Source organism: Furipterus horrens, unplaced genomic scaffold, assembly GCF_987537825.1.
Source record: "Furipterus horrens unplaced genomic scaffold, mFurHor1.1.pri manual_scaffold_5, whole genome shotgun sequence".
Taxonomy (NCBI): Eukaryota; Metazoa; Chordata; class Mammalia; order Chiroptera; family Furipteridae; genus Furipterus; species Furipterus horrens.
In genome coordinates, this window is record NW_028327175.1 from 128,355,149 (window position 1) to 128,378,020 (window position 22,872).

The window sequence follows — 22,872 nt, forward strand, 5'->3', positions numbered from 1 at the left end:
TGAGTAAGTTCTGTAGATCTAATTCACGGCAGGGTGACTATAGTTAATAATACAGTAGTCCCTCTCTATATCACAGTTCACTTATTGCGGCCTCACTGTATCATGGGATTTTTTAAAATATTATATTTAATTATTTATCGTGAATTTTTCACTTACATCGCGGGATTTTGCAGTACTGTATACGTATGTTGTTAAAGTTACATAGGTTTAAGAGTGTAGAATATGTTTAAGAACATAAGTAGTGTTTATAAAAGTGTGGAAAAGGTTAATAAGGGAGTGGGAAAGGTTAATAAGGGACTGGGAACGGTTTATAAGTGTGCGGGAAGGGTTTATAAAGCCTTAAAGTATATATAAATACTAAAATCAATGTAAGGTCCCTACTTCACGGATTTTCACCTATCGCAGGGGGGGTCTAGAACGTAATACCCATGATAAGTGAGGGAATACTGTACTGTATAGTATACATGAAATTTCCTAAGAGAATAAATATCATCACATACACAAAAAGGTGATGTTAATGAACTTGATAGTGGTAATCATTTACAAAATGCATATATATACTAAGTCATCAAGCTGTGTACCTTAAATATATACAATTTTCATTTGTCAATTATACCTCAATAAAGCTGGGAAAATTTTTTAAATAAAAAGTGATAAAGAGAAATTCCTACTTAAAGTATCTCTCTCTCTCTCTCTCTCTCTCTCTCACATACACACACACACACACACACACACACACACCATTAGAATAAATCTAACAACAATTGTGCTGCACCTTTGTGAAGAAAATTTCATGTTACTGAAGAACACAAAGAATTGACCTAGTTGGAAGATACATCCTATTATTAGCTAGGAAGGCTCAATAATTTCTAAATTAAGCTATAACTTTAATATAGGGGAACTAGATAAGCTACTGGCCAAGTTGATCTGTTAAATAAATGAGCCAAGAAAAGTCTGAGCAGGCACTGACCCAGCAGTGCTATGATATTAAAACACCTGATGAACTGTAGTAAGTAAAGTCGTTTGGTACTTACACATGAAAGATCAATCTTAACAGCACAGAGCCATAACAGACAGGACTTTTAGTCTATGATAAGGTGGTTCTTCAAAGCATTGAGGAAAAGATGATTCAGTGAATGGTGTTAGGATCACAGGCTATTAATTCCAGCCCTGTGAGTGTATCATACAACCTTAACCCTTACTTCCTCCAGGTCAGTGGTTCTCAACCTGTGGGTTGCGACCCCTTTGGGGGTCGAACAATCCTTTCACAGGGGTCACCTAAGACCATTGGAAAACACATATATAATTACATATTGTTCTTGTGATTAATCACTATGCTTTAATTATGTTCAATTTGTAACAATGAAAATATATCCTGCATATCAGATATTACATTATGATTCATAACATTACCAAAATTACAGTTATGAAGTAGCAAAGAAAATAATTTCATGGTTGGGTGTCACCACAACATGAGGAACTGTATTAAAGGGTTGCAGCATTAGGAAGGTTGAGAACCACTGCTCCAGGTCTTTGTCACACCCTCTCAGTGAAGTCCCTCCCTAAGCACCCAAACCCAACTCCCAATTTCAGATGCCCCTTTCATGCTTTTGTTGTTTATTTTCTCCACAACACTTATCACCAATGACATGCCATTTGTTTACTGTTCTGTCTCACTAGAGTGTAAGCTCCATGAGGGCAACAATATGTACATGGTTTTTGCTCACTGTATCCAGCATGTAGGTTCTCAGCAAATACTTTTTAAATGAATGAGAGCATTCTGTGGCATAGAGTATTCAGCAGCCAAGTCCCTTCTACCTTTACTGTGAGCTCAGCCCCACAGTGTAAACATGCTCAGTGCAGACAACTCCCCCACTCCACACCCAGACCCAGACCCAAAGAGTGCATTATGTATATCCTAAGCCCTTGCCAGTCACTGGTTGGACAGGGGCATGTGCCCACATCTTTGCCAAAGGGACCTGAGTGCTGGGGAGATTTCTGGGTGAGGTTTCACTCACTGCTGAAAAAAAAAACGGAATAATGACTCTCTCCTTTCAAGGTTTAGTCATGCCTATAGGTGATGCTTGGTAACACAGAAGACGAAGAAAGCCAGCAAGCTCTGGGCTTTAAGGGAGCAGGTATATTACTAAGTTAACCAACTCTGGACTCACTTTTCTAAAGTAAACTTTTTTTCTAATCCTGACCCAAGGACATGCTTATTGATTTTAGAGAGGGGAAAGGAAAGAAATAAAGGGAGAGAAACATCGATGTGAGAGAGAAACAGCGACCGAACCCACAACTCAGGCATGTACCCTGACTGGGAATTAAACCCACAACGTTTTGGTTTGTGGGATCAGGTCCAATCAACTGAGTCACACCAGCCAAGACTAAAATAATCTTTTAATTTTTAAAAGCTACTTCTAGTTGCTCCTTTTACTTCTTGAAGCAAAAAGCAGACCTGCATAAGAATGCTGATGTCAGCCCTGGCGAGATAGCGCAGTTCACTGGAGGGTCACCCCAAAGCACCAAGGTTGCAGGTTCAATCCCTAGTCAGGGCACATACTAGAGGTAACCAGTGAATGTATAAGTAAAACAACAAACTGATGTTTTTCTTGCTCTCGCTCCTTCTCTCTCCATTCCCCCCTTCTGTCTCTAAAAAAAAAAAAAAAAAAAAAATCAGTAAAATTTTTTAAAAAGGATGTTCACATCACTACTATTTATAAAGCAAACTGCTGGTGTCTGGAAGGGGCTTCCTGAATTAGTTATCACACAGCCCGTGGTGTGCAGGTAAATTTAGCAACCTGCTCCAAGGAGAGGCTACCTATGATGTGCGCCAGTTTCCATGGTGTAAACACTTGCACCATGGTCAACTGCAATAATGGTCATGTATACAACCAGGGCACCAAATTCCTGCCAAGATACCAACCAGTTCTCATGAGCCAGTAAAACCAGCTTCAGCATACTACTCCTTACAGCCCGATAATGACGCAGACACATATGAGGTCTGTCCGGAAAAAGTCCAGCCATTGTTAATATAACAAGAACAATTTGTAGGACATCAATGTAACCTGGCAGCCAAGGAGAGTGGACTAGATGTGCATACATGAACAACAACTTCACTGTACTAGTCAGTGGAGGTGATAGACACCGTTGAGGGAGCATGTGTACTGTGTGGCCGTTGCATTCAAAATGACTCAGCAAATAGAGCAACAAAAGTGGATCTAACTTTGCGCTAAGCTTAAATATTCCTCTGCAGAAACTATTCGCATGATTCAGAAGACTGCAGCTATGGGTGACAGGTGACTGGCAGCTTTATCACAACAACATGCCCGCTCATGCATCACGTCTCATGCACAGTTTTTTTGTGAAACATTGAATCACCCAGGTGACTCATCCCCCACCCCCCAGCCCAGATTTGGTGCCCTGCGACTTCTGGTTTTTCCCAAAACTAAAATCACCTTTGAAAGGGAAGAGATTTGAGACCATAGATGAGATTCAGGAAAATACGATGGGGCAGTTGATGGCAATTGGGAAAACTGTGTGAGGTTCCAAGGTGCCTACTCCAAAGGAGATTGAGGTATTACTGTCCTATGTACAATGTTTCTTGTCTCTTGTATCTTCTTCAATAAATGTCTCTATTTTTCATATTACATGGCTGGATACCTTCTGGACAGACCTCATATATCCTGGAAAGGAGTAATTTCCTAGATATATTTAAGTGGCAACAAAAGTATTTATGATGAGCTTTAATCATATAATCCACTTTTCATGTCTACACATACTATATATATACACCTATCTTTAGGGAAATATTCAATAAACTTGAAGAAGATTGTGGAACTGGAAAGGATAAGAAACTATTCATTATATACCTTCTTGCAAGCTGCTGAAACTCTTTTTATCATGAATTACCTTTTAATGAGAATTACAATTCAAAAAATTATACATCACTAAATTTTCATTTTTGCAATATAATTCTTCTTTTCTTGATTTGATATTTTGCACTTTTTTTTTGGATGTTTAAAACAATTCTCAGTGGATTTAATAACCCCTAACCAATATTGGGTCAGTAAACCAAATAAAATGAAATTAGAAAGACACATATTGCATTTATTCCAAATCAAACAAAGTAACAAAACCATTGTAGTACAACCTCAAGACAAATCAAAAAAATTACACAAAGAATCATTTAATCTACAATTGCTTTTTGTTCAAAATAAATTAAGCCAAGTATGCAAAGTACACTCAGCTATCCTTAAAACAACCCAGGTATTCATGAATTCCACAGCAAGATCATCTTGGCCCTGCCAGTCCTCACAGTATCACCTGAAAACTACCAGGGTCTAATCAGTGACTTAGAGGGAAAAAAAAGCCATAATAGAGTACCAGGAAGCAGTATGCAAAATTTATGGGTCACTCTAGGTAACCCACAGCAACTAAGCTGCTTGTCGCAGATGTACTGTGTCACTATAGACTCCTCGGACTCAGCAGGCAACTCTGTATCCACCATTAAGGAGCTTGTTTTCAATCCTTACTGGAAACTGCCCTCTTGTGACTCCTCCTAAATTTTTAGTGTCAGAAACACAAGGACTTAAAAAATCATGGTCAAACTGGTGTTTCTTCCCCTGTCTTCCACCTCCTGCTATGCCAGGAAGTTGCATTGAAGTTCTACCATGTGGTTGCCCAACAACACACAGGAAACTAGGACCTTACAACCTGACAACTCCTGATTGCAATGCAGAGTGATGGAGCTAAGGCTCTATCTGAAAAAGGCCAGGTCACTGAACTATCAAAGAGGACACTTACTGGGTTTTTCACTGTACAACACATGTATGACATACAGAAACTCACCCCTAAAGCAGTGTTTTCTTTACCATCACAAACAATTCAACAACAGGAATATAAAAATGGACATGGGGGAGGGAACATCTTTCCCTCCCTCCTATGTCCAAAGAAATCTCCCTTTTTTCTATCATTAACACATATCTAACTGGTAAGTGTTAAATACGGACAGACTAAGACCTGAGGGGGGAATAAAAAAGACAAGGAGTGAAGGAGCAAGTGAGCAGCAACACAAACCCAAGGCTATAAGGGCACATAAGCATTATTCCTTAAGATACAGATTTTCACAGACAGTCACTAACTACAATGCTTACAAAATATTCATGCATTTCTTAAAAATGCCTGCAAGCTACCCTGGCAGGGTGGTTCAGTTGGTTGGAGCCTTGTCCCATATGCCTAAAGGCTGCAGGTTCGATTCCTGATCAGGGTACATACCTAGGTTGCGGGTTTGATCCCTGGTCCAGGCACGTACAGAAGGCAACCAGTAGACATTTCTCTCCCACATTGATATCTCATGCGCTCTCCCTCCCTTTCCCCCCTTCTCTCTCTCTAAAAATCTAAAAATCAACTTAAAAATATATCCTTGGGTGAGGATTAAAAACAAATTTCTTTTAATATCTGCAAGCTCTTAGTTTTTTTTAAATTGATTTGAGAGAGAAAGAGAGAGAGAAAAACATCGATGTGAGAGACAAACATCAATTGGTCGCCTCCCATACACATCCAAACCAGGGATCAAACTCACAACTTATGATGTACAGGATGACACTACAACCAACTTAACTACCCGACCAGGGCAGCTCTTAAAGCATTTTTGAACCTCAGACTGAGCTAGGCAGTAAAATTTTTAAAAACTAAAGATTTTAAAATATTAACATGTGTTACTTATATAATCAGTAAATTTTATATTACTGTACATTAACTTGCAAAAACACAAAAGGCTTAAAGTCATAACTTTCAACATGATCTGAAATGAAAACAGCCATTAGCTAAAACTATGAGTCAATGTGACTACTGTCAGAAGTCAAAGTAAATAAATATGAACAGGAAATCAAACCATTTCTTTTAATATATTCTTCATTCAATATTGCAGAAGAGCAAGACCATGAAATCAAAAAACCAAATGTTACACAAAGAAATGATACATGCTGGAACACAGAAGGGTAAAATAGATAACAGCATTTATCATTTTTAGAGTCTGGGACAAAAGATGTAAAATACAAAACAGCTATGACATTCTACAAGTATATACAGGTAGATTAAAAGGCATCATTTATAGTTTGACTCAGTTTATAAGCTAATAAATAAATGATGCAAACACTATTTAAAAGCACAAAATATGCGCCCATGTTAGGCTTTCCATCTGGAGTCGGCAGACCCCACTGAGCATTAATTACTAATATTGCAAAGGGACTGGAGTTCCATAAAATCCACATTGAAATGAACATTCATCAAGGAGGTATTTTCCATGTGTTAACTGTATTCTTTAAAATTCCAGGCTATTCTAAAAAACAGAAGCACAAATAATAAGCACCCATCGTGGTGAAGATGCAGCCTGACCACACTCACCATTTTCCACATAGGGATGAAAGGGTAAGACCAGGGCCAGAATGACCCTGCCTCTAGTTGGCTCCAAGACACTTCTGATATCTTTCAACAAAGTCAGGGGCTGATCACAGCGGTCCAGCAAATTCAAGCAGCTGATGACATCATACTGGAACCCTGTGTTCTGCCATTCATTTATACCAAGCACTCTAGAAAAATCAGAGAGAACTGGATTGATACAGAACTCCCTTAAAGTCATCTTTAAAAATACTTGAGATGCCAGTAAAGGCTCTCACTTTGTCTTCTAAATCAAAGTAAATTTAAAATCTTCATTTATAATCTATATTTTCAGAATTAAAAGGGCCAGGCAAGAGAAAAATAGATACCATATTTCTTTGAATTTAGCATTCCACCTATTTCCAAATGTCAAAACATAAATTTTTTTCACAACAGCCTATCATATGTTTAGTAAGTATGATGACATGGTGATAATAATGACTATAAAACTAGAGTATCAAATTCCTGAACATCAGTTAATGAACAAAAAGTCCTACTTTCAACATTCATTGGAATTTAATCATAAAGTATATATTTATGTTTTCTATTCCTAGGGTCTCTCCTATTTTTAAGAATGGCTGAGGATAATTCACATAATTTCAATTTACAACCTATAATCTTTTGAGCACATCTGTTCCCAAGAGGGATATTATTTCATACTCTAGGGTTTTCATCTCTGAATAACTTTATAGAAGACAAAGCATAGAACATTCCATTAAAACTGTAAGTTCATGAAAAGCATAGTTAACACACCACTGTTAGCCCTCGTTCTCTCCCTCTCTTCCCCTCACCCTCTCTCTTTCTCAAAGAACATTTTTAGTGCTTCCCAGTGTTGTATCCATAGAAAGGGAGAGATCTTATATGCGTATCAAGAGTCTTTGGGAATTTTATTAACTTCTTCACTCCTGCTTAGTTAGAGCAATCAGAATGTAGTAGGTGGTGCATGTTACAACAGATTGAGAAAAGGAGACAGAAAAAGGATCTCTGGTAAACAAGTCTTTGATAATACTAAGCAGATACAGTAGAGATAACCTAGAAAATTCTAAAAATATCATGAGGCCTGCTTGGGAACATGCAAACACTTTCTTCTTCATACCCATTTTCAAAACACAGATGTTTTTCAAAGTGAGGGGAAAGTCAGATTACGAATTCAGCATGACTTAAACCACTGTTATAACAAAAGTCAAACATTCCAAGGTTTGAAATGGTGAATTAATTTTTAACTGAAGGAATATGTTTCAATTATCATCACACAGACTCACCAGGATTTTATCAGACAGATTGCTGGGGCTAAGGGGGATCTCACAAATCACTTAGTTCAACATCACACAGACATAAGTCTCCTTTAACAAGTCCCTACTTCTGATCTCCTCTTTCCAAGTTGTTTCCCATCTTCTCTTTTCCTCCCAACAATACAGAAAAATACTGATGATCTCTCTCAATCACTACTTAACTGTAATATGGAAAGTTTTTTTTTTAGTTCTCAAATGTGTGTTTCTAACTCATATCTTTTAAATAATATGCTCTCAAAAAGAAATACACCTTAAACCAAGAAATACACACCAAACCATGTCTAAAAATTATACCTATATTTCTTTTTCTGAAGCTGCCATATCATAGTTTCAGACAGCTCAGTGGCATAAATTTCTTCAAAATGAGGGCTCATGATTTTTGTGACTTCTCCATCTCCAGCACCCAAATCAAGAAGTCTATGGGTTTTCCAATCTGGATTGATTTTAAGCAGTTTCTGAAACTGATCTGGTGAAAACACAAACATTGAACCTCTTCCTAGCAACCTGAAAAAAAAAAAAGGGACAAAAATGGAAGTCAGTAAGAGTTATGCACCACTCATAAACATATACAGAGTGACTTTGGTGACTCGACACCAACAGCTTTTGAACTTACAAAATGTCCAGTATACATGATTATGTGATTAAAATATGTTATATAAATTCATATATATGTTGTATAAATTCAACTACCAATGCAAAAATAACAACTGTTTGCTGAAGCAAACTTCAGCCAATTTCACATAAGCAATGAAGAAAGTTAAGTAAGAAATCTTGAGAAATAGCTCAAGGTGCCTGAAAATATATTTAAGGACCAGATGACACACTGGGGATACAGACATTCGGTAGACAGTGGCCCCAAACCAGTGGCTTTTAGTGGTCCAACAGGCTTTTAAAGCACTGAGCCCTGTTGCTTTTTCTCTTTGCCATTCTGGATTCCTGGGCCTTGGGATGTTTGAAAATGTAGCCAAGAAAGGATAAAAAAAAAAAAAATTCCTAGAGCTTTTTCCATAAATTTAAATGAGAGAACCACTCTAGTGATAGAGAATTCCATAATAAGTTTACAAAAGTCTGGACCTTATATAAGAACAGATACAGGACCCTTCACTCAAAACAAGCCATCACCCACCGCTGGGTTGAAATAGATCCCCCAAAAAACTTGCTCTTGGGACATGTGCTTAAGGCAAAGATCTCACTTCTCAGCTTATCTATGTTAAGGGCTTGGGGTCAGGTGTCTTGCTACTCCCTCTGCTAAATCAGCAGCAGCAACAGCACCACCTGTTTAAAATGCAGAATCTCAGGTCTCACTCCAGACCTACTGACTCAGAATCTTCATTTTAAGCAGATCCTCAGGTGATTCCTGCAGACATCAAAGTCGGGAAGCACTGTTCTAAGTAATTCCCATCAGAGAAATACAGGCTAAGACTAATGAGGCTATTTATCAAGTTAGGTGAATTTAAAAAGCCTAAGCACAGAAGACTGAGATACTGGATCTACTGCCAAGGATTTCCACTAGCTCAAGTGTTGTCACTACCAAGGTGATCAACATCCTGAACAAGATTTCTTTTCCTTTTCATTTCTTTTTTTAAACCTAAGGGTAAAAAAAAGATTCACTTACCCATTGATAGATGTTCTAGACATAAATAGACTAAAAACAGATGACACAAAGGAGTGATATAATTGGATAAATAGCCAGCCCGATTTCTCAATGCTGTTGTTTAAGAAGATCTGTGTTCCTTGATCGAGGTAACTCTGAACAAACACAGCCTGGAGTGAGTCACATAATTTTTCTCTGTTGCACACATACCACTAAAAACAAAAAAAGAAGAAGAATAAAAATTAAAACACACAGCTGAAGTGTTCTCTAAGAAGTCCAAAAACAAACACAGAAGACAGTTAAATTCAAATATTTCCAAATATTATAAATCATAGCACTTTGAGGAGAATCATCCTCCCTTATACTCATACCTATAAAGTATAAAACACTTCTTCATAGGTAATTTCTCATTTAAGTCTCTTAACCCTTAGGGTAGGAAGCAAGGGGACGGGGAAAAGAATTCCAGTCATGCAGCTTAGTAGGTGGCAGAGCCAGGCCACAGTCCAGGTGATCTGACCCTGGCCCAATACTCAGCCACAGTACCCTCTCCCTTAGATCTAGGAAAGCTTTGCTGGCCTCTCCTCACTGAGATGCAACATAAGAAAGCCGTAACTAGCATTATTAACCTTGTTTTTAGGTTGAAAAAAAAGTCATATAATGCAATGATTTAACTCAAAACCACCAAACAAATCAATGGCAGAATAAGCAGCAAAATTTAACACTTCAGTGACCAGCTGCCTTTCATCCTGTAGACTATATACAGACCTTTAAAATACTGAGGTGTGCTTTACCAGGTCATATAACATTCTTACAGGCAGGGCAAACTGTGCTTGAGAAATATTAAAAAGTTACTTAAGGTCACACTGCAATCAATAAGAAGACAAAGTAATAATATGTTAAGAACCAGATTTCCAGGAGTAGGCTATAACCAGAATATGTGTTTTATAACAAAATTCAAGAACCTCCACTATGGATGAAATGTAACCTTCCACAATAAATGTTTTCCGTTTGCATTTAGTCAATGAACTGGAGAAGGGGGAAAATAGACTTCAGGATGCATCAGCTATAGTGTCAGCCCCACAATTACATCTTGGTTCTGCCATTCCTGTGTGAGCTCAGACAAGCCACTTAATCTCTGAGACTATTCATTCATCTGTACACTAGAAATGTTACTAGTATCTATCCTGGTACTGAGAGGATTAAATAAGATACTGCAGGCAAATCTCAGTATAGGATCAGACCCTCAGGAGAACTCAATAATAAAAACAGCAATGAGCTTCTCGTAAGGTGGCCTGATAAATAAGAGTAAGCCCATTACATACAATGACAAAATCATAGAGCCAACCAGTTACTATTAACCCATTCTCTGCTGAAAAGAAAAAAAAATCAATTTTTCCCAATACAGAGCCAAAAGTAACTTGTTTCCCCCTGACAAATATGACCATTTATCAGTAGTAGGTGCTCAAGAACTGCTTGCACAATTGGTAGACCAATTTTCTCATCATCTTAAGCTTGATAAATGTTGGGTGAAATCTTGGGTAGTTATAAACCAATACAAACAAGCAAACAGGCACATTAAGATTTCAAAGACTGACTAATCTTTATACAAACCCTGTACCCTAAACTAGATAAACCAAATCTTTCCAATTGTTGATTGATTTGTGTTAATTTACCATGTAAACATTGTTACCAAAACTGCTTGAAATTGAAGACTAATTTTATTTTTACAACTCTATATGACAAGCTCTGAAGCTTCTTACATTCACTGCCTTACTTTGGTTTTTTTCCCTGGTCTAAAAATGTTCATCCTTAATCACTACTTCTTTTTTTTTACTTTTTTTTTTTTTTAGAGAGAGAAGGGAAAGGAGAAAGAGAGAGAGAGAAACATCACTGTGTGGTTGCCTCTCCCTCACGCCCCCATTGGGGACCTGACATGCAACCTAGTCATGTGCCCTGACTGGGAATTGAACCAGAGACACTTGGTTCGCAGGCCGCTCAATCCACTGAGCCACAGCATCCAGGCACTAACTAGGTCTTAATACTCACTATGCCTCAAGGTATGCCCAGTGCAGGTCAAAAATCATTTTTTTTTTAATACTTGTGACCTTCTGGTGCATATTCTGAACTCTGTAATACGCCACTCTGATATTCATTTTTTTATTCTCTGAAATGACTAATCAAGATGAAAGCTACCTCCTTGGTAATAGGCAATCAGGTACATTCTATTAATGTGGGCAAGAAGTCATTCAGGTGAAACCGAGAGGCTAAGAATTCCTTGGCATCGACTTATATAAATGGAAAACTAGAACAACAATGGACTCTGACCTCTGACTTCCAGAACTAAGCAATACATGGCACCATTAACTGCAAACATTGCTTTCAAATGCTAAAATGAAAACCCACATTTTAAACAGCATTTCTCTCAATTCATCAACATTAACACATGTGGTTGAACCTTTACTGCCATGCACACCTTTCCGAAAAGAAACTGCTTACGGAACAAAATATGCTGCAGAATAAAGAGCGAAGCCCTCTCTTTAAAGGTAAAGGTTGAAAGTCCATGTTCCTCCTGACCATTTGCGTGACACAAATGTCAACTCCATGGCACCATTCTTAATAATCACCAAAATGTGGTAACAACCCAAATGGCCATCAAATGAGGAATGAATACAAGAGTATGTATATTATTCTGCCATAAAAAGGAATGAAATACAGATTCATGCAACGACATCAATAAACTTACACTAAGCGAAATAATCCAGTCACAAAAGGCCACAAATTATATGATTTAATTTACATAAATTATCTAGAATAAGCAGATCCAGACACAGAAATTAAATTGAGTGCTAAAGGTTGGGGGGGATGGAACCATGGGGAGTGTCTGCTAATGGGTTTCTTTTTGAAGTGATGGAAATATTCTGAAATTAGAGTGGTGCAACAACTCTGTGAATGCACGGTACGAAAAACCAGTGAACTGTATATTTTAAAAGAATGGATTTTATGGAATATGAAGTATATCTCAACAAAGCTGTTTTTTTAAAACACACATCTAAAAATTAAAAGTGATTTGAAGTTTTAAGTGATCAAGCAAAGTCCTTTAAAAATGCAAATTGTTAGTTCAAATCTGATCATGCCACTTTCCTGCTTCACAGAAGTCTTAGGATAAAATCCAAAATGCTCAGTCTGGTTTATGAGGCCCTACATGATTTGCCCATTCTGCCACAGCCTCACCTCATGAATCCTTACCAACCCATTAACACCTGGTCACTATGTCACAAGATACTACCCTTCTTTTTCTGAAAGGGTCCTTTCCCACAGCTGTTTCATATGGTAATTGCTCTGTCCCCTACATTTCTCACCACCCCAACTCACTCCCTCTACCTGGTTAATTTGACCTGTGCCTAAATATTTCCTCAACTATGTTTCCCTTGAACTTCTAGACCAGGTTGGGTTCCCCCCACGCTATTCTAATACCCTCTCACACAGCCCATATATCTCCGCAGTGACATTTATGATCAGTAAACTGAATAACTATAAGCTTGCACGTTCAGTGTCAACCTTCCCAGGTAAACAGAAAGTTTCATAAAATAGGGATGATAACTGACTTATGCCTGGCACAGATTCAGATGAATAATAAATGTTCATCAGATGAATTATTGTTAAAAATCACAGGCAGTCTAACAGAATTCGGATTTTCTAGCAAAATCCTGGAGGGAACACAAGGATAACCAACTGTCATTGGGTTTCTGTCAACTTCTGAATCTCTAAGGTTTTTGCAAGGCCTTGTTTAAATCCAGTTCTGCAAGCAGTGGTTAAAGCCACCCACCCACCACAAAATTATATTACCATGAGCAAGCAAAAACGGACACTGACTGAACACCTACCTTTTACTAGGCACCCATTTACTTCTGAATAATGGGAGGCCTGTGGTCCCTAAACAGCTCCAGCTGATTCAAGTTCCTGAACAAGATGCATGCTGTTTTATGAAGAGCTTCTTTTATTTTTTACTTTTTTAAAGAGAGGGTTTTCTTTTTAAAGATTTTTATTTATTTATTTATTTTTAGAGATGGGGGGGAAGGGAGGGAAAAAGAAAGGGAGAGAAATGTCAATGTGTGGTTGCCTCTCATGCGCCCCCAACTGGGGCCTGGGCCCACAACCCAGGCATGTGCCCTGGCTGGGAATGGAACCAGAGACCCTTTGGTTCACAGGCCGGCACTCAATCCACTGAGCCACACCAGCCAGGACTATAAGGAACTCTTTTAAAGAAGCTTCTCTTCACCTCTACCCATTGTGTCTGCTTGAGATTCACTTTCAGAAAAGAAAAGCAGGACTATGCTGCTCAATTAAACCAGACTGGATTTGCTTAGAGAAAAAAAATAACCTGATCTAGATAGCAACTACATTATTATAGAACATGGTTCCTCAACTTAACACTACTGACATCGGAGCCCAGATAATCCTTGTTATAAGGCTGTCCTGCGCACTGTAGGATGTTTAGCAGCTTTCCTGGCATCTACCCATCAGATGCCAGTAGCAGTCCTTTAGTTGTGACAACCCAAAATGTTCCAGACATTGCCAAATGTCCCTGGGAGGCAAAATCACCACTGCCTAAGAACTCGTACATGGGCTTACCAAAAAAAATGTCATTGTTCTGAGTTTCCAGTAGTGTTTCCTAACTATCTAAATTAACAGTGGTCTAGGGGACTTATGGTCCAGAGTGGGGAATCAGAAACCAAGAAAAACAAGAAATGGGTTATCATCTTGGCCAGGACCTTCAGACCTTAAATGAGCAGCCACCTTGCCCTTAAGATGACACGCCAACTAGAGAGCAAATAGTTGAGGGAGCCCCTGCAACCCTTGGCAATCTCCCTGGAGTTCTCTCTGAGACAACCCAGCTTCAATGAAAAGCAGTAATGAGCTTGCAGCACAGGGTGGCCTGTCTGTAGGTTCCTGTGCACTTCCAAGCAGATAAGTTCTTTGAATGTGTGCTCCTCAAGGACCACAAAGACAAAGGTGTGCAGATAAGATCAAAGTATTATGTTTATTAAATTTTCAAATTGGAAGGACTGTGTGCCAGGCTGGACTCCTCAGCTGGAGACCACAGTATCTGAAAAAGCCTCATCTTAGCATCTTCTCTTAAAGCTCACTCAAATTTTGTTCAATCTAAAGAATAAGTAAATCTTTTAAATAACAAACTCAAACCAACCCAGAGTTATGCCATGCAATCATCTGCTGATGCCAAGTATAGAGTAAAACGTGATAACTAAATATAACTTCTTCTAAAAATCACAGCAACAAGACTGCAAAGACACTAATAATTAGCCAAAAAACAAACAAAAAAAAAAAAAAACAGCCAAATCAGGTAGATGACAGATGTTCTGCAAAGGTACTGGGTGATATTAATCAGAGTAACAGTGTATTAGGTCCTTTCTTAAAGATTTCATTATGCCCATGAGCATCTCCTAATCTTTACATAACCTTGATGGGTGAATCACTCCTTCAAAGTAGAAATGCAGTTTTCCTATAAAATAATCTTTGCTTATCAGACAGAGGGACAGAGTTAGAAACTTTCCTGACATTATTTTTTGGGGTTTCTCAACCAGTCAAACATGAGCTGTATGAGAGAATGGTCTTTTATTCCAAAATATAAAGGATTGGAGAACATTAGCAGAACCAGAAAATTATTTTCAAACACCAACTTCCTGATTTTTGTAATGTGGTATAATAAACAAATATTTGGTCTTTAACCTCGGTTCCAGGCACAGAGCCCGTAAAACCTCTTCAGTGATAAGAATAACTTCTGTAAGCTAATGAGATGGAGAGTGGACCTTTCAGCCCAGCCCATACTTCCAGGCAAGGATGAGGGGTTGGAGACTGAGTTCAATCACTAAAAGCCAATGATTTAAATCACACCTAATTATGAAATTTCCATAAAACTCCTAACAACAGGGTTCTGGGAACCTGTATGCTGCTTAACACACTGGTGTGCTGGGAGGGTGGTGCATCTGGAGAGGGCATGAAAGGCCTGCACCACCCCCCATCCCTAACCCTGGCCCTCTGTATCTCCTGTTTGGCAGCACCTGAGTTGTATCCTTTACAATAAACCAGTAAACATAAGTAAAGTGTTTTCTTAAACTCTACATGAGTCTTTCTAGCAAATTATCTAACATGGGGGTGAGGGATCCCAGAATTTTTAGCCAAGTGGACAGTGACTGGTGGCAAGCATCTGAAGTGAGGGCAGTCTTGTGGGACTGAGCCCTTCAACATGTGAACTGATGCTAACTCCAGTTATTAGAGTAGGACATTTAGTTGATGTCAGAGAACTGGAGAATTAGTTGGTGACAGAAAAATAAAAACCACAGGTAAAATATTTTTTTCTGACTTTAAACTTGATAAAAAGCATACAAACTGTATGAAGGCCAGCACTTGGAGCAGTTGTCCTACCCTTGTTTAACTCAAACTGCAAACACTCCAACTAGTGTTTCTGCACACGTTTACATAACTTCACCAACCATACAGAGGGGCATGGATGTGGGAACCATTTCCTATTGAGAAGGCAGTCTGTTTCACAGGTTTCCTTGAAGGGTTGTCATGAAGTAACGGAAAAAGCAGACAGACCAGGGCTCAAATCCCAACTCTGCCATCTGTGACCTGTGCTCTTGATCAAGTCTCATCTCTCTTAGCTTCAACCTTCTATCTGTAAAGTGGGGGTGTACCATCTATTTCCCAGAGTTGTCATGAGGATTAGAGGGGATAATATATTTAAAGTACCTGGCATAAAACAGTAGCCCAATAACTGCAGATTTCATTCCCCTCCCTGTCCAAGATCCACAAAATTCAGTCAGAGGATAACTGAAGTTCAAGGGAAAGCCTAAAACCCACAGTCGGTCTGGGCACACAGCCATTCTAAAAAGCCGTAAGTAACCAAAGACCTGAGGCATTCAGGGCCACTAAAAACTATCAGAAAGGCTCCACTAATGGGGCCCCTGAACACAGAATCTTTTCTACTACAGGGCATAGTCAGATCAAGCCCAATGATATTGACTTTGACAGTTAAGAATTCAAAAGTCACATTCTAAGTTTCTGCAATGCAATCAAATCAGTGCACACATTTCGCCAATGACACCTTCATGCATCTAAACACAACACAGGCATAAACAGTCAAACCCTTCATTCTTTTTCTACTAATGACACAAACCAACTCAACACGTTCTTTATGTGAGATTTCAATGTGAAGGAACAAGGTACCCTCACATCCATAGAGGGGAACAATTTATACAGATTAGATCAAGTTGTTTCAGCTTTGATTTCATAAATAATCGTCAATTTTCATTTCAAATACTCATTGTTAGTATTTTATAATCCTGAAGTGTGAACAAAGCTTCAGAGGGTCTAAACAACAGTCTTTTATTGGAAGTTACCATCCTTGTTTAACTCACAAACCTCAGCTATACGGGGTTGGCTTTCGAAGATCTCCTAGGGCACATAAAGGCTCCTGGTATATCCAACAGGAGAGAAATCCTGGTATTCCAGGAACTGAAGCAAACACTTGTTTAGGGTTTCAGCACAGGCTGTAAGGAAGGAAAAGAACTCTTTTTCAAAAACTCTGGTATTCAGCCGCAAAGGCATCCTGGTCCTCGAAGGCAGTTCAGAGGACACAAATCCATCAGCAACTAGCTGGCTGACTGCCTTAAGCATTAACTCATGCCCAACTTCAGTCCACCTCCACAGATAAATGGGCAGTTAGGAGACCAAATCTATCCTTTAGCACAACCTCTGACCTCCGGTTCAGATGTCCAGACATTTTTCAATTTGGGAAAAAACCCAAATCATAGTAAATCTATCTTGAATCCATCATCACTTGTGGCATAGCACAGTTCTGAGCTTATATAAGAAGGTAAAAAAAAAAAAGTCAAATATACACATGCAATTTTAGGTTACACCTTAATAATTGCAGATATTGAATGTTGCCTGTACTTGTAAAAAGCCATGCAGTAAGTCATCTGGAGAAAATGTCCTGGCTTGGTTCTGGGGAGTTCTATAACAATTCTCTTTTCATTCCATCAATTAAGACGATATTGAATGACTATTATTACCGGGAACCTAGTTAGTGAGGCCTAAGGGTTCTTTTAAGTTTCAATAGGCCTATATAATTGCATCAACTTAAAGTACTAGGTGCAATGCATAGAAAAGACTAGATCCAAAGTTTTTGTTGTTAATTTCTTTTAAAGTCCCAAGTCTGCCAATACAGAAAAGAGACATAACTTGTTCTCCCCATTGAGGCAATCGACCCACCTTGCAACCTGTGATTTAGAATGTGCTGATTAAGGAAACTGAAATTTTTCTCTGGGGAAAACTCTTTTTCTGTAAAGGACCAGATAGTAAATATTTTAGGCTTCCAGGTCACAAAGTAGCAACTACTACTCTGCTGATATAGTCTGGAAGCAGTCACAGACAACAGATAAATAAATGTGGTGGCTCTGTTTCAACAAAATGTTATTTGTGGACACTGAAATTAGAATTTCATATGAGAAATTTTCACATTACAAAATATTGTTATTTTTGTTTTTTGTTTTTTGTTTTTTTGCAGCCACTTAAAAATGTAATTTACTTCACATGCTGTACAAAAAAGTCAGTGAGACCAATTTGGCACACCAGACATATCCCTACTCTAACAGAAGCCAGTCCCTGCTTCTCTTGCCCAAAATGAAAATGGTGCTGCTACGATAGTTTTAAAACTGCTTTAACTCAAAGGTGCCTTGCATCTGTAGGCTACAGTAACTAAACCCAAGTGCTAAAGTAGTGAAGAATTCTTTTAAACATAGAATCTTCCATAATAATTTCTTAATAAAATAACCATAAGGAAAGCAGTGCTAACTAGGGTACTATCAAATCCATAACCCTATTTTCATGCAACTCCAAAAGAAATAGATATCATCAGGAGACTTCTGGCCAAGATGGAAGCCTAGACTGACACACTCTGTCTCCCTCCACAACTAAGAAGGAATACAGCTACCCTAAAACCAGAAATAACCAGAAGTTCCAAAAAATAATTGGAAGTCCAACATATGAAGTTATAAAGAAGTGGTGCTTGTCCGGACGAGTAGGAGGGGCGAAGCCAGGGCGGAGCACTCAAGCTGTCCTGGCGGCGGCAGCAGCGGGGATGGTGGCGGGACAGCGGTAAGCACATACGCCCATATTTAAGGGAAGGTGAGAAGCCCCTGGGGAGCATCCCCAGCTGCAGACCAGAGTGAATGGCAGGAATGCATCTTGGACCCCCACCCCCACAGAAAATGTCATAGCATGGTGAGAAGGGTCGCCCGGTTGTGACAAGTGCACGGGGCTCTGCCCCCTATAGCATAGGAGGGTGACAGCCCCACACAGGAAGGAAAGGTAAACACAAAACTGTCAGGATGGCACAGATCATGATAGAGATCCCGCTGATGCAGCTGACCAGACAGCAAATATCTAATGTAACAGCTCAGCAGATAGGGAATCTTTCTGAGGCACAGTTCAGAGCTTTGGTTATAAGAATGCCTACAGACCTAACAGCAGATCTTAAACAAGACAGGAAAGGAATGAAGGCTAGTCCTGCTGAAGTGAACGAAAACACATACGAAACTAGTGGTGAGGGCAAGAAAACCAGGGATCAAATCAACAAATCGGAACATAGGGAAGGAACAGTCAGCTAGTGCAGAAAGAGGAAATGAAAAGTGAGGAAAATGAGGAGAGGCTCAGAAACCTATGGGACAGCTATAAGTGGGCCAACATCTGAATCATAGGGTTGCCAGAAGATGAAGAAAAAGAACTAGAAACTGTAAAATTATGTGAAAAAATAATGAAGCAGAACTTCCTGAACTTGGGGAAGGAAATAGACTTACAGGTCCAGGAAGCACAGAGAGTTCAAAAAAACTGGACCCAGGGAGAACCACACCAAGACACATTATCATCAAAATGTCAAAAAGTAAGGATGAAGAGAGAATCTTAAAAGCAGCAAGAGAGAAGAATGAATTATACACAAAGGGGTCCCAAGAAGACTGTCAGCTGATTTCTCAAAAGAAACTCTGCAGGCAAGAAGGGACTGGCAAGAAATATTCAAATTAATGAAAAGCAGAAACCTACAATCACGATTACTCTATCCAGTGAAGCTGTCATTCACAATAGAAGGGCAGAGAAAGTGCTTCCAGGACAAAGTAAAACTGAAGGAGTTCATCAGATCCAAGCCATTGTTATATGAAATGTTAAAGGAACTTGTTTAGGAGAAAGAGGATCAAAACTATGAACATTAAAGTGAAAACTGTATCACAACAACCAACAATAGAAGCTAGGGAATCAAAACAAAGGCAAACTAAGTAGGCAAGGAGAGTGGGAAAAGAATTATAGGTATGGGGAGCATTCTGGGGGGAGGTCAGCGGGGAGTGGGAAGGGGGAGAGGGAGGGAGATGGTACAGGAATTAAGAAGCATAGTAGGAGGGAGTGGAGTAGATAGGAAGATGTTGAGAAGAACTATATGCACAACCAATGGGCATAGACTAAGGGGCGTGGGACAACTGGAGGGAAGGGGGTTACTGGGTGGAGGGCAACAAAGGGAAAAGAAATTGGGACAACTGTAACAGCATAATCAATAAAGCATTTAAAAAAAAAAAGAAATAGATGTCACTGGCTATGGAACCCACACACCCAAAAGAACATCATAAGACATTGTGTGAAACTATTAATTTAATGGGGCAGGGGGAATCATTAGAGTTGTTACTTCATAAGCAACAAAGTTTATAAAGCAAATCCAAGATCCTGAAATACAGGTTGGGGCAAAATTAGCTTTACAGTTGTTTATATGAAATACAATAATTAATAAATAATAATACAGGAATAAACCATTCCACATACTCATAACTGTAAACCTCCTTTTGCCCCACCTTGTATAAAGCAGAGGACAGTCTCCTATACCACCTAACCTCACTGTGGTTTCCATACACAAGATTTTTTTTGCCGTAGTAAGCCTTATTTATGGATATTTTCATAATGTGACCATATCATCTCAAAATAATGTCTGGATTGATCATTCTAAGAAAAAGAGATAATCTCCCCCTAAATATTCAGAAATCACCAAATTAGTCTTCACTTTGGAGAAATTAGCTGCCAAATTGTTAACGCAACTGGTTGAAACACACAAACCACATATACACGCACACACACAAACACAGATTCACATAAACATGCATACATACACACTTGAATGTCTCCAAAGCACAATGAGGTAAATGAGGTATCTGAAACCACTATTAATTTTCCTTAGAACCTGACAGATTCAGCTTTAAAAACGCACACCATTAGAAAGTAACCTCTGTTTGGAGATATTCTAAGGTTATATAATTCTACCTAGGTTCCATAAAACTCAAAAAGCTTAAACGGTTTTTCAATTTTTAAAATATGTCCAATTTTATGAGCACTGAAGACATATTAAGTGTGCTGCAAAGAACAGTCGTGACAAGTGTTAGAACAAACACCTACAGCTAAGAGACTCACTCACCCATAATTACATGTCAATGGAAATAAGCCTCCTTTTTACCCTATCCAGAACCAAATTTCTACCAACTGTTGAAAATGACCTTTTTAATTCATTTTACACCATCGCCTGTTTTCCATATGGAAATATGACATTTGGTAAGCATACATTATCACCACAGTACTTTTAAGTTGTTTATCTAAAAATGACTAGTGTGAGTAATTAATCCATAGCAAAGAATGTAGTTTTACAACTTAAGATCACCTACTAGCTTTATTCACACTCCTCACAATATCATAGGCATTATTACCTAACAAATGGCAATAACTGTGGGATTACTAAAACAAAATTGTAAAAAAGGGGGTCACTTTAAATATTTGCTAACTCAGAACTAAATGCTACTTTTTAAAATAAAATTTTTTACCTCCTTAGATAATTTTTTACTTTCATTAAAACGCATGAAATCAACCTGAGTGTAAACTCACTGAATACCTGGCATACATAAGAAAAGCAAGAGAGGAAAATGAGAAGTCTATGAAAATTATGAGACACAAAATCGGTAATAATAATTGGATTTTGCTCTCTGGAAAGGCAAACTGTACTATAAATGCTAGCTATTAAGCCAACACTCTGGCAGAGTTCAGAAGTTTCTTTTCAATGAATGTAAACTGTAAATTACACTACGGTCAAATATGAAATATCTCACCCTTAATTCTACAGCTGATTTGCACATACTTCTTTCGGTAGCACAAAACTAAGCTAATGAAAAGGCAGCCCGGCGGCCCCTCTGCATCAACTACAACTCTTAGAATTCACTCCAGTCCAGTCCTTTTTTTAAAACCCTGTAAAAGCTTTCATCCCCTCAGCTCCTGCCACATCTTTCCGGTCAGACAACATCAAAGTTCGGCAATGTTCCCTTAGGCAGCAGGGGAAGGCTGGGTGGGGTGGGAGCGAGGGCCTGTCAAACAGTTTTGTGCTTCCAACAGATGTACCCCAGATAAGCCCAGAGAGTTGAATGGCGATGCACGGTTACATTTCTTTGTGACCCTCTGTATGATCTGAGGGTCAACCAGACAAAAAGAGGAGCTGACTCAGGGGTACGGAGAGTGTTCAGCGTGACGGACTTGGTGTTTCGTTTATACCTCACACCTGGTGCTAGACAGGTGCCCACCGCCATGGGCTGAGGTGGCCGAGCGTCTGCGGCCACTGCCTGGGGCGCGGGAGTAACGCAGAGTCCGGGGCACCCACGCTCGGACCCGCGATGGGGATACAAAAGGTCTCAGCAGCCGGACAAGTAACAAAAGGCACCGTGGGCACTGGCCAAATGCCCAGCGGGGACACTGTTCACTGGGCCGAGGCTGCGGCCTCTCACAATGGCCGGGAGCGCGGGAAGGCCGGGTAAACCACGCCCCGCCCCGCCGGCCGGGCCCTTACCTGGTGGTTCTCCTTCCTGCTGCCGGCGCTCGTCGCCAGCCCACTCGGGCCGCCCGTCATGTTCACATACAAGGAGCGAGCGAGCGGGCTCCTCAGCGTCCACATCCTCCGCGCCAGCCACACGGAGGCCAGGCTCACGCACAGCCAGCCCGCCAGCAGTCTCATCAGGGGCAGCGGCCGCTGGGTCCGATCACCATGGGCCCCGAGGTGAGGAACAAGACGAGCCGCCACCTTGGACTGCCGCTGCAGCCGAGTCTCGAGCCATCGTGTCCAACTGGCCCATCCAGCCCCTGTGGGGCCAGGGCGGGGGAGGGGAGGGGCGGGCTGCGTGCGGCCTTCCTGCCTCCCTTTCCCTTCCCTTTCCGGCTGGCTGTGGAACGCTGCTGCCACCTTCCCGGGTTTCCAACCGGAACACGACGAGCTGAGGGGCGCGATCTGGTCCAGGCCCGCTCCTTCTGCCCAATCAGCCGGCCACCCCGGCCAGGAGGCGGGACAAAGGGAGCGGGCGTTCCCCTGAGCACGCCCCTGTCTCTGTTGTCCTCTGGTACTCAGTGTACAGTAGTAGCGGGGGTAATTTTATTTTATTTTTTAGGGCAGGTGCGATC

General features: G+C 39.9%; 1 protein-coding gene across 2 annotated transcripts in view; it reads right to left on the reverse strand.

Annotated features, from left to right (window-relative positions):
* Positions 1-22,668, reverse strand: part of METTL9 (methyltransferase 9, His-X-His N1(pi)-histidine) — a 38,038-nt gene extending 15,370 nt beyond the window's left edge. The window contains exons 1-4 of one of the 2 annotated variants that reach the window (XM_090277768.1): positions 22,268-22,668; positions 9,349-9,539; positions 8,028-8,237; positions 6,409-6,593 (exon numbers count right to left, since the gene is read on the reverse strand). In XM_090277768.1, coding sequence (XP_090133894.1) covers positions 6,409-6,593; positions 8,028-8,237; positions 9,349-9,539; positions 22,268-22,432 — 751 coding nt within the window. In that variant the 5' untranslated portion in view covers positions 22,433-22,668. The remainder of the gene's footprint in view (positions 1-6,408; positions 6,594-8,027; positions 8,238-9,348; positions 9,540-22,267) is intronic. The other variant, XM_090277767.1, reaches the window with a different exon arrangement.
* Positions 22,669-22,872: the final 204 nt, after the last annotated feature.